Source organism: Bombus impatiens, unplaced genomic scaffold (genome assembly GCF_000188095.3).
Source record: "Bombus impatiens unplaced genomic scaffold, BIMP_2.2 scf_3474, whole genome shotgun sequence".
NCBI lineage: Eukaryota > Metazoa > Arthropoda > Insecta > Hymenoptera > Apidae > Bombus > Bombus impatiens.
Genome location: NT_179893.1, coordinates 1,473,027 through 1,485,683, shown reverse-complemented (window position 1 = coordinate 1,485,683; position 12,657 = coordinate 1,473,027). Strand labels below are relative to the sequence as shown.

General features: G+C 27.7%; 5 protein-coding genes across 5 annotated transcripts; 3 read left to right on the top strand and 2 right to left on the bottom strand.

The window, feature by feature from the left end:
- Positions 1–3: 3 nt before the first annotated feature.
- On the top strand, positions 4–515 carry LOC100746521 (40S ribosomal protein S3-like; the record flags this gene model as incomplete). The annotated part of the gene is made up of 2 exons (XM_033324511.1): positions 4–61; positions 125–515. Coding segments are annotated over 2 exons (243 nt in total), but the record flags the coding sequence as incomplete, so codon positions are not given.
- Positions 516–967: 452 nt separating this feature from the next.
- LOC100744474 (40S ribosomal protein S3) lies at positions 968–2,737 on the top strand. Its single transcript, XM_024372121.2, has 5 exons — positions 968–1,344; positions 1,701–2,023; positions 2,096–2,283; positions 2,347–2,538; positions 2,622–2,737. Exons 1-4 carry the CDS (start codon positions 1,312–1,314, stop codon positions 2,529–2,531), a joined length of 729 nt encoding a protein of 242 aa, XP_024227889.1. The 5' UTR covers positions 968–1,311; the 3' UTR covers positions 2,532–2,538; positions 2,622–2,737.
- A 544-nt stretch (positions 2,738–3,281) lies between these two features.
- On the bottom strand, positions 3,282–5,344 carry LOC100744714 (Krueppel homolog 2). Its single transcript, XM_012393545.3, has 6 exons — positions 5,104–5,344; positions 4,547–4,714; positions 4,300–4,481; positions 4,129–4,196; positions 3,886–4,019; positions 3,282–3,815 (listed from the first exon to the last, which is right to left on the bottom strand). Exons 2-6 carry the CDS (start codon positions 4,711–4,713, stop codon positions 3,602–3,604), a joined length of 765 nt encoding a protein of 254 aa, XP_012248968.1. The 5' UTR covers position 4,714; positions 5,104–5,344; the 3' UTR covers positions 3,282–3,601.
- Positions 5,345–5,349: 5 nt separating this feature from the next.
- On the top strand, positions 5,350–8,353 carry LOC100744352 (retinol dehydrogenase 12). The gene is made up of 7 exons (XM_003494670.4): positions 5,350–5,476; positions 6,268–6,443; positions 6,753–6,860; positions 6,951–7,124; positions 7,204–7,411; positions 7,501–7,699; positions 8,058–8,353. Exons 1-7 carry the CDS (start codon positions 5,448–5,450, stop codon positions 8,250–8,252), a joined length of 1,089 nt encoding a protein of 362 aa, XP_003494718.2. The 5' UTR covers positions 5,350–5,447; the 3' UTR covers positions 8,253–8,353.
- Positions 8,354–9,400: 1,047 nt separating this feature from the next.
- LOC100744234 (ras-related protein Rab-30) lies at positions 9,401–12,181 on the bottom strand. The gene is made up of 5 exons (XM_024372119.2): positions 11,740–12,181; positions 11,431–11,514; positions 11,145–11,328; positions 10,567–10,718; positions 9,401–10,487 (listed from the first exon to the last, which is right to left on the bottom strand). The coding sequence occupies exons 1-5, from the start codon at positions 11,824–11,826 to the stop codon at positions 10,377–10,379; spliced, it is 618 nt and encodes a 205-aa protein (XP_024227887.1). The 5' UTR covers positions 11,827–12,181; the 3' UTR covers positions 9,401–10,376.
- Positions 12,182–12,657: the final 476 nt, after the last annotated feature.

The window sequence follows — 12,657 nt, the reverse complement described above, 5'->3', positions numbered from 1 at the left end:
TCTGGAGAGCCAACCAATGAATATGTAAACACAGCAACCCGTCATGTTCTGCTTCGACAAGGTATGTTTGGCACAAAATTAATGATAAAAACAGGTTCTAACTTAATTTGTTATTTCTTGTTAGGTGTACTTGGTATCAAAGTGAAGATTATGCTGCCTTATGATCCTCATGGCAAGACAGGCCCTAAAAAACCTCTCCCAGATTCTGTGTCGATTGTTGAACCAAAAGATGAGGTGTTTCCTTCACAACCAACATCTGAAGTGAAAGCATCGAAGGATTTGCCACAACCAATACCACTTGCGGTGTAATTTATATACAAATGTTAAATAAACTTTATTCTAAATAGCTTTTGAGGATAATTTTTAAATGACATTCATTTGTAATAAAATTATTTTAAACTATCTTTGAAGAATAACTATGATTGAGGCAATTATCCACTGCTAAATATCGCTTTACCAGGAAATCCATGGAATGACCCATATTTGTGTGAAATAATGAAAAATTATTTAGTTAATATGCTTTTGATACTAATTGATTCTTTCCCGAATAAAGTGGAGGGGGTCAGTGTAAACGATCAAAGACGCCTTAAAAAATATGAAGATATATCTGGTGATACAAAATATTACGTATTATGTTATAACATATAAAGTGTCCCCTGTTTTTAATTCACAGAGTTTTAAAGTAAATACATTTATACACGTAAAAATTAAAATATATAAAATGATCTGTCTTCTATTGTAACTCACATAAAACAAATATTTATTCTTTTAGAATAGTTCTTTATATATCATGTTATTCCAAAGTGTTCTTTCATTACGTTTATGCTGTTACATTACTGTTTTACGTAAAATTGTGCTCAACAATATATTTGTCCCTTTTTTACATACAAACAAGTAACACGTTAGGGGTAAGCGTTATGCACTGAACTTATCGTTTAACGACATGCATATTTCTTATAAGATAATTATTCCAAAGAATGTGTTTAGATATTTCGCTGTATATTGTATACAAAAAGTACGTTTGAAAAATCTAGTGTTTTTCTTAACTTCCTTCTATTCTCATGAATCTACTAATAGTATTAAACTATTCCGATTTTAATTTTCTTATATTGTAAAAAAATTGAAAAAAAAGTGTTAACATTTTTTTGTGAAAAAGGGACACCTGTTGTAGATATTTATAACCAATGTCTTTTTACCAGGAACATTAATTTAAAGCTCGCATGATATCATGTACAACGTGCTAAAGTATTATTTCCGCTTCCAGTTGTGCCTTTTCCGTCTTCGACTCCTATCGTGTTCTCAGCGTCAAACATGGACGGCCGTTCTATCTCGAAAAAAAGAAAGGTTTATTATATTTTCATAATTAATGTTTAATGATTTATGAAGATATGATGTTCGTTATGATAATTAAAATTATGTAAGGAATATTTTGTCCAAAAACAAACATAAATGACGTATGAAGTGAATACATTCGCGGTGTTTTCGTTTGATACACGTAACCTACACCATGTGCCTCAAACATTTTTAATATTCCTTGGACATTGAAATAATTTATGTGCATTATCATATTAAACGAAATATGTTAGCCAATGTTCTACTTTACATTCGGTTAAATTACGTTTATATTAATAGACGCGTACTTGTTAATTTACAACCTTTTATAATCGTGTATATTAAATGTAATTACCTCTGTTTCTTAGTTTGTCGGAGACGGTGTCTTCAAAGCAGAATTAAACGAGTTTTTAACTCGTGAACTTTCGGAGGATGGCTACTCAGGGGTAGAGGTACGTGTTACTCCCCATCGAACAGAGATAATATTGCTGGCAACGCATACGCAGAGCGTTCTCGGGGAAAAAGGTCGGAGGATAAGAGAATTAACTTCTGTGGTTCAGAAGCGATTTAACTTTAAGGAAGCACAGAACATTGAGTTGTATGCGGAGAAAGTTGCGACTCGAGGTCTTTGCGCTATCGCGCAAGCTGAATCTCTGCGTTTCAAGTTAATTGGAGGTTTAGCTGTACGAAGGTTAGTTTAAACATTTATATAATTTATGTAAACTTCTCGTACATAAATTGTACTATTTCTATGCAATTACAGAGCCTGCTATGGAGTTCTCCGCTTCATTATGGAATCAGGAGCAAAGGGTTGCGAAGTGGTTGTTAGTGGCAAATTGCGTGGACAGAGAGCAAAGTCCATGAAATTTGTTGATGGTTTGATGATTCATTCTGGAGAGCCAACCAATGAATATGTAAACACAGCAACCCGTCATGTCCTACTTCGACAAGGTATGTTTGGCACAAAATTAATGATAAAAACAGGTTCTAACTTAATTTGTTATTTCTTGTTAGGTGTACTTGGTATCAAAGTGAAGATTATGCTGCCTTATGATCCTCATGGCAAGACAGGCCCTAAAAAACCTCTCCCAGATTCTGTGTCGATTGTTGAACCAAAAGATGAGGTGTTTCCTTCACAACCAACATCTGAAGTGAAAGCATCGAAGGATTTGCCACAACCAATACCACTTGCGGTGTAATTTATATACAAATGTTAAATAAACTTTATTCTAAATAGCTTTTGAGGATAATTTTTAAATGACATTCATTTGTAATAAAATTAGTTTAAACTATCTTTGAAGAATAACTATGACTGAGGCAATTATCCACTGCTAAATATCGCTTTACCAGGAAATCTATGGAATGACCCATATTTGTGTGAAATAATGAAAAATTATTTAGTTAATATGCTTTTGATACTAATTGATTCTTTCCCGAATAAAGTGGAGGGGGTCAGTGTAAACGATCAAAGACGCTTTAAAAAGATGCGAAAATATATCTAGTAATATGAAATATTACGTATTGTGTTATAACATATAAGGTGTCTATTTTTAATCCACTGAGTTTTAAAGTAGATGCATTTATACACGTAAAAATGAAAATGTTATATGAAATAAGTTACAAAGATAAGAATAACTGTTAGAAAGAAAGATTTAAAAAATTGAAACCACGAAATTTAACATTTTATATGTTACAACTTAATACACGTTAATGAATATTTCCATAGTTCTCTCCATATATTATAATGCAAATTTAATTATTGTTTAATAACTAAGTAACAGTATTGGAATTGTAAGAACTGAAAAATACAATACATTAGATTAAATTTTAAATATATTCACTGTATGGAACACATTGTACTATGCACTCATTTAAATTCTATATGATTTAAAAGTACATAATTATAATCTTATTCCAGATCGATATTAGAGATCATGAAATATTAAAAATTCAATTATTATAATTATTTATTTATATACTTATTTTGGTGTTTAGTAAATAAATCCTAAATCTAATTCCTTAATAAACTGTATGAAACAGTCCCCAAAAACCTGTTATCATTTATGATCAAAAAGGGGCACAAATATTAATTAAAATTTTTAAATATTTGGTATTTCTCATATTCATTTTGAATAACAGATCATAAGTTTGTTGTTTTTTACATTTGCACTCAATTTGTCATTCATTTATATGAAATTATTATTACATGGACCCTAGAACCCTAGGAAATTTGTTTTTATAATTTAATACACTTGTTTTAACTGAAAAATTACTGACGCACAGGAGCCATTTGTTGTGTAAGTGATAATAGACCTTCAATTATTCGTCGCACTATAACTGGCATTGTTGGTTTCCTTGAGACTGAACTTAGCCCATTTCTGATTTCATAGAAAACATTACGGGTGAAAGGATTTCTTTGTGACGCGAGACGGAATTTTAAGAATTGGAAATAAATAAATGGTGTCAATAAACCGGCACGTCCCCTGTAAGTAGTTGCTTTTATAAATTATTTGTATATCTAATTTCAGAAAATTAATAAATGTCAATACGTACGTAAATACAAGAAGAACTGTGAAAGGTAAGATGATTATCTCAGATAATGCACAAAGTCGCAAAATATTTCGTGATTGAAACTCCACCAGAGATATTAACAGGCGTGCTCCCCACCAGCTATTTTGACCTAAACACTTAATTAAAAAAGAACAAAATAACTACTAGTTACCACAATGATGACTATGCATCATAGATATGTTAGCATGATGACTCAGCATTGAAAAATAAAATCTTTTTACTTACATCAAGCAATGTAAGAGAACCACTAGCAAAATGCATCAATGCAAATAAAAATATAGGCGTTAACACCACTAATTAATAATTGAGGAAAAATAATTCTATTACATTTTGTGACAAATCTATCTAAGCCAAGAAGTGTCTTACTTTATATCTATTATCATATAAAAAGGATACATGTAACAGGAGCAGTATAGAGGAATATTAAAGAATAAAATAAATAATGGCAGGAATCTTCAATAAATAAATGTTCCAAAAATTGTCGATTCAATTGAACATGTGGCACTCTTTGGTGCAGGCGTAGTGCACTAGTTGCTGCATTACTCATTAATACTTTATAATAAATATTATAAGAATTACTGAAATATAAAATACAAAATTTAATTTTCTGATTCATATGATAAAATAATTTGTAACAACATACCCAAATATTGGAATGATATAACCAATAGTAAATATAAGAGTGAAAAGTCTTGTAACCCATAATCCAACTTTAATCTTATTATCAATGATGTGTTGCTTCAAAGCAAACCAGCCTTTCTCCATGTGTACTGAAGTATCTTCTGGTGTTGCACTTGTAGTATCTGCCATTCTGTATATTAAAGATAATTCAAACGTTACAATTTCTAGATTCTGTATCATTTATATGAAATCTTTCACATTTTCATTACATTTAAAATAATTAGTGAAAAACACATTCAAAAATATGGCAAAAATATGTAAATCGCGTTCTATTTTCTAAAGTGAAAGCAACTAATTTGAATAAAATGTTAAATATACAATACCTCATATATAGGTTAAAAATTTATTAGTTTTACTATTACTAGGAAAAGTTTTAAATCCTATAAGGTATAAACAAAAGTGAATGCTTTTAGGAAATATTTAACCCAATTTTTTTATTAGGTATTAAAATCCTATTTACAAACTATATTCTGTATCAATGAATTATTTTTCAATTGTAATCATTTAAATGGTACTTACTTTGTAATTAAACGCTTGTTCACTAAATAGAAAAATTTCAATTTCTACAAACACTTGCATAAACGAAAATTGCAATGAATACAATAACGTAGTGCATCTGCGTAAATTTGCTACCTACATATGTATAATTTCCTCAGATATCTTAATAATTACTTTGAGTTTCGAGTTAAAGATTTCTAACTTCTCTGATAGATGGTGTGGATGTGATTATCCGTTGCCTACCGCACTCTACTGGTATTTTATTGAATTATAAAACAATTGGTTTTTGAAGAAAAAAATACGCTATGTAAACGGTGTTTTTATTTTAACATTGTTTACATTTTAGAAATAATAACTTTTTACCGATGCATTCATTACGTACATTATCTGCAACGTAAATACATATTTATTAGTATATTATTATAGCATAAGTAATTATTTATCTTAATTTGTAATTAATTTTGATTTGTAACTACACGCATTGATATTATATGCACTTGTGTTTTAATAATTCAAAAAAATTATTGCGATCTATAGATATGTATTTTTAATCAATCTTTATTAATGAAGATGTATTATAGATTGAAGGATATTTTTGAGAATTAGAAGGTTATGAGATATTTTAATTAAAAATGAATACTTTACAACATATTATTCGTGGGAACGATGATAAAAAGAGCATTTGACTCTTATTTATTAGTAAATTCGATTTAAGTAAGGAAATATGATTTGTAAAACGCTTTTTAATCATTTTTTAATAAGCAATAACCGTAATATCATAATCGTAAATTGTGATATTACAGTTATCGTTTAAATTAAATAAATATTAAAGTAATATCTAATGAAGATATATTTCCTTTATAATTAATATAAAATTGAAACTAATGTTTTTATTGAAAAATCGAGTTATATGATGTAATATACATGCTCATGAATACATCTGAAAAACATTCTTCATTTCCACTTAATAAATGCAAAATATACACTTAAAGTATGAAAATAACGGTACAATTATTTTTAATCTACATACGGAAGTATAAAGGAGCGAAGCAAGAAAATACTCGACTTTTATTTTAACTCGATTCTTTGCTTTACCCGTAATCGTTACTTTAACACAAGATTTAATTTGTCTTCAAAATTGTAAAAAGAAAATAAATCTTTTTAAATTGCTAAAAGTAAATTTAGAAGAATGCTGCTCATCGGCACGATTTGTACTGTAGTTGCAAGTGGTTTCGTGTATCATAAGTTACGACAAAATCGTCCTTTGATAGTCGAAGAATTATTATGGAACGTAAAATATAATTTACTAGCTATCAAAGACCTCATAAATACATGGATAAAGAGCAAAAGAAATAAAAATGGTAAGTGTTAAATATGTTTGGTGCATTTGTAAAATTTTCTATAGGTTTAAAATTTAGGGTATGACGTGGAAGCAGTATATTAGGATTTATATCTTTATAAAAAGAAACTGCTGGCAATAAAAATTATAATAATCTGTTAACATTATGTAACTAAATGTATTTTTTAAGAAAAAAATAAAAAAACTATTAGTATATATTAATACAAAGTCGATAAATATTAAAATAATATGAAATGTATTAATGAAATGTTTATAATTAATAAGAAATTATGATATTTTGATGTATATATATTTCCTTTCCTTTCTCAAGATTGTTTACCTCAACCAGGAAGAGTTGCAATTGTAACAGGGGGGTCTAGGGGGATTGGAGTTGAAGTAGTAAAAATGTTTTTAGAACTTGATATGGAAGTGATAATTGGTAAGTTTAAAAACTAACTAAGTTCCATTTATTTATGAAATTTATTTCTTTCAATATTTTATATGAATTTTAAAATAAAAAATTTTTCAGCTTGTAGGACACCTTCTGCAGGTGAGAATGCTATTCTTCAAATTAGAGAATCTGGTGTCAAGAGTGGACAAGCAAAAGTATATAAACTTGATAATACTTCTTTGAAGTCTGTAAAGCAATTTGCTATGGAGATAAAAAGAGACTATAAACAGATTCATGTCTTAATTAATAATGGTAACTTAATTAATAAGTAAATAACATAAATATGTAAAAGGTTATTAAATCAAAATTAGTATAATTTTATTATTTGTAGCTGGTGTCATGTTTTGTCCTTATGAAGAAACAATAGATGGCTTTGAAAAACAGTGGTCTGTAAACTATTTATCACATTTTTTATTAACAGCGCTACTATTGCCATTATTGAAAATTGGTGGACATCCTGAACGATGTAGTAGAATTGTTAATGTTACTTCCTGTGCTCACCTCTTGGGGGAAGCTAATTTCAATGATGTTAACAACAAGTACTATATTATCATTCTATTTTGCACTTCATATTGGTTCTCTTTTACAATTCATAGATTCATTGATGTAAATTCTCTTCATTAATTAGGAAAAAGTTCCTTACTAAATTTGCATATGCACAAAGCAAATTGGCACAAGAAATATTTACAAAAGGATTACAACATCTTCTAGAAGAAAAGCAGTATTACATACAAGTTTATTCTGTACATCCTGGAGTAGTGTATACAGAACTTTTTATACATTCTTTTATTTGGAAATTGAAATCAATTACTCAATATCTTTTTAAGGTAAATGTATCCAAATGCAGTAAAACTTCGAAGCCCGTTTATAGTGACAAGTTTTTATATACTGTCAGTTATATGAACTCGTAACTGAGTCTCTATCATTTAAACTATGCTCAAGTGTAGTTTCAATTATACGTACACGTATTCTGAAGTCAACATATTCGTTTTGTTTAAATTGATATATAATTTAACACAATTTGGGTTAAAATTGTTGTTCAACTTCAGTTTGAACGTCAACTTCTATTATTGAAGCTCATAGCAGTAGCTCTTATTCAAATTCTACTTTGTCCCTCAAACGGTTCGGATAAACGAAGTTCTACTGTATTATAATAATAATTAGAATAATACATTTTTTTTTTAGACTCCCAGACAAGGCGCTACTCCAATTGTCTATGCAGCTGTAAATAAAGCAGTTGAGAATTGTGGTGGTATATATATAGATAACTGTTGTCGCAGCGAAGGTCATCCAGATGCTTTGAATTTAACTATACAAAAAAAATTATTTGAATTATCTCTTCAGCAAGTACAACTAAATAATTTTTTTCAGTATGTATAGTGAAAATTTAAATTATAGATACTAATCTTATTCACTTTGTACTTAAATGAATTTTATAGTATGAAGTAAATAGTAAAGTTACAATTATACATATATAAATATATATATAACTTAATAGTATAATAATCATATTCATTTGGAAGGAATAACCTTTTAAATGAATGTACACATATTTCTGATTTATTTATTTATGTAGAACATTATTAAGTGAAATTTTGAAACTTTTACAACAAATTTATATGGCAGGAGAGCGTTGCAAATCTTGCCAATTAAGAATAATATGGAGTATACTTTCTATAACATAATTCATTCTGATACCCAATTGCAATATATTTTAATTTACATTATGTGTATATTAGATATAAAATGTGAACACATTTCGTATAAAATAGTTTTATAAATAAAAAATGTTATAAAACGAAACAAAATCGTTTGTCATTTGTTATAGTACCTTTTAAGTCTATTATCGATCGGTTTGTATAACATAGAATATATATTATCTCTATATTTTAGACTACGTTTCAAACAATACACAGGTTCAATATTTTTGTTATAAGACATCTTCTTGTCGAGTTTTGTTTAATCAAATTAAAAATCAGGCTTATTATAATTATCTTTTATCTGTACACAAACTGATATGTTCTTATCAGTATAATTTTATTGTAAATTTTTATGCATGTTTTATATTATTTAAAACTATAAATATTATTGCACAGTAGTTGCGAGTAGACAGTAATTTGAAAATCTACTTACAAACTTTATGCTGTTAAAACAACATAATTATATAAAAATCACAACAAATTTAAGTAATACAATATACAATGTCATTATATATTTGAAACAAGTTAAATACACTAAATAAAACTTTTTGAAAAATTACATGAAATGTTTTATTATTTCCCTACGCATTGTAATCTAATATTAATACAAACTATATGATGTGCAGCTATCAATACAAATACAGATAAACAATTTCAAATATGTTCGTGAAGAATATCCATACATGATTTTATTTTATAAGTATTCAACTTTTAAATTGTGTGAAATATAGAAAATAAATACATAATGTACATATATTTAATTTTCTTAATGAAAACTTATAAAAAGTGGAGGTGACCCATTATGTAATAATGTAATCATAAAAAACATGAGATGGTATAAGTTATTATTCATTTTTTGTATTTAAAATATAAAAAGGTATAAAGACTAGAGTGATGTGCTAAAAAATTGTGTTATTGATATAATAGTACGAACAACAAATGTCTTATTTATAACATAAATACTAATAAAAATCTATAAAATACAACGTCGAACAATGCATAGACGGGACAAGCATTAATTATCCGCCAGAATTATAAATAAAATCTTAAAAGATACAACAAAACTTTGGTTGCGTAAATGCTGCTAACATAATCATAGTCACACTTATTATAATAAGCAATGATCAAGTAAAAAATTATTCATAATAATTTTTACTATTTATAATAAATAGTACATATATGGAACTTTGCTTTCATTTTAAGTTTCGCTTGACTTTTAAAGCAGCAAACATTTTTGTGTATACTGCGGATTTGGAAAAATCTTGGACGATATTAGGCTTACATTTTTTAGTAGAAATCTTATATTTGTAATGACTTCATATTCAGTCACCAAATATGAAATACTTATTTGTACTTTCTGACATAATAAGAATATTATAGAACATATAATAAACTTCCATTTATGGGCACAACATTAAATGTCAAAAAACAGGCGTCCAACTTATTTATTATTCAAATAATGCAATCATAAAATTATAACAAAAAGACTTTAGTTAATATCTATAAGAACACATATGAGAACAAATATTTATCAACATATTTAAACTTCGTTTTAATCTTAAATATTATATATTTTTTGCAACAAAATTGTCAATATAATCTGCATGATATAACACTAGATGCTAACATATAATATCAAAGATGTTCTAATATTAGAATTTTTTTTATTTAGTGGCAGAAGATTGACTAATATTGCATTCAATCCCTGTACTCTATAAAAATTATATGATAGTGTTCTACGTACATATTTAGCAACTGAAATTATGCATTTTCTGAATGACTTAATAATAGATATAAAAGCTAGTTAAGAAAGTCGACTACAACCACAGTTACTTGTATCACCAATTGATGTTGTTTTTCCATTTATAGAAGTTGCATTTGTTTCATATCTAGGTAGTTCTTTACTGCGTGCTTGCTACAATAATATATCAATTTGATTACAGTTAAATCTTCAAATAAAAATTATTTATGAAAGAGATTTGTCATCTTATTACCTCCATAAGTTCAGCTGCTATTTCCATGAATAGCCGTTCTACATTCTCTGCTTCTTTAGCAGAAGTTTCTAAAAAGTACATCCCATGTCTTTGTGCAAAATCTTCTCCTACATGTGTTGGTATTTCTCTGTCTTCTCGATCAATTTTATTACCTAAAGAAATAATTAAATATATATAATATACAGAGTCTGGCTAAATAATGTGTAAAAATAGACACAATATGATTCCTTGTGGATGAAAATATAGAATAAAGCTTTTTGATTTTCTGTTTAGATTTCAAGAAAGTCGAGATTGAAAATTTATCAATATAATATACTTATTATGATTACTTAAACATGGGTAATTCTGGACTAGACAAGACTAAATAATTGACAAGAAGTTACTCTATATGTGAAAATAAGTCAGAAATGTAGAACAAAACTCTTTTAAAAATGCTTTGTTTCAGAGAAAAATAAGTTTGAAAATTTATCATATATGTGTGCTAGACTGATTCTTAACTAAACATGTTCAAACTCTATTTTCTTCAGAATAAAGCCTTAAACAGAGAAATTTGATGAAAAATAACATATATTATTTACCTACTAATATCCTAAGAACTTTATTACTTGCATATTCTTCAATTTCTCTTAACCAATCTGGTAAACAATCAAATGTAGGTTGACAGGAAATATCATAAACCAAAATCAAAGCATGAGCTGACCTATAATAACTTTGTGTTATTGAACGAAACCTTTCTTGACCGGCAGTATCCCAGATTTGAAGCTAAAAGAAGAACAATATTAAGTATGCACAGCACAAAATTATTTTGAAAAAGTATATCTGTGTATATTGGATGAATCATAATGCATTACATCACATGCATACCTTAACTTTCTCATTTTCTACTTCTACAGTCTTAATCATAAAATCAACACCTATTGTTGCACCCTGGCCTGGGGGAAATAATCCCTATAAGACAAATGTATATATTAATAAATAAGAATGCATATTTAGAGTATTATTTTCTAACTGGACCATCCATATAAGGCATTATCATATCACAAAAACAGATGGAACAGCTTACATAGAAAGTATGTAAATTAATCGAATTTATTTATTATGACAAATTTTTTTATGCTTTTGTTAATAACTAATATGATTTAATTAATCATATAAATGTGTATGCATATATACCTGGGTAAATCTGCGCACGAGGCAAGTCTTGCCGACACCCGCATTTCCTACGAGCACAACTTTAAAGAGAAATTTGTAATCCTCCATCACATTCGTACCGTATTACGGTCAGAAACCCTATGCAAAACTAACGAAGCATCTGCAAGCACGACACGTACAATTTCCGCAAGCGTTCACTGTAACGATGGACCGAAATTTTATAATGTACTTCTTTTTAATGAAATTCACTTTTTTTCATTAACTTTAATGAAAACTGTTCGTGACACTATTCGGTATTTTCTATTTTTACGATTTACCGAATACACAATGTTTCATTTTGATAAAATAAACACAGAAACAAGTATTTAACAGAAATCGTGACTAACTTTCCAGACTTTCTGCCATTCTGTCAAAATGACGTTTTCTCTCGTCCCCGCCATTCAATTATGACGTTATCATGATTTAGAAAAAATACAATTTTGAAGTTGCCTATTGTACATACATATATATGTATAAACTTCAAAATTCCCTATCATTTCTTATTTTATTCTTAAATAATTTCACTCCATTTCGTTTTTTGTATGTTATAATTGTATAGATAATATTTAAATAATTGTAAAATTAAAAATAATAATTAATAATAGCTATTTGCAATATCATAGGTAATAATGTTATAGATAATATATTTATGAAATAAAAAAATTATTTTACTTATCTATTACAATTAAATAATTAACAGTTAAATTCTAGAAAACATTTAAAGTATTTCTAATAATTCATTAAATAAATTTCAATAGACTTCGTAATTTCATTTTGTCGTTTTGTCTCAATATAAATTACTCATAAGAATTGTCTCAATGAAAACGCATCTATATGCTTCCATTTTGCACACTAGCGACACGTGCGGAAAATTGTGAACTTCTAGTATACTAAGCAAAC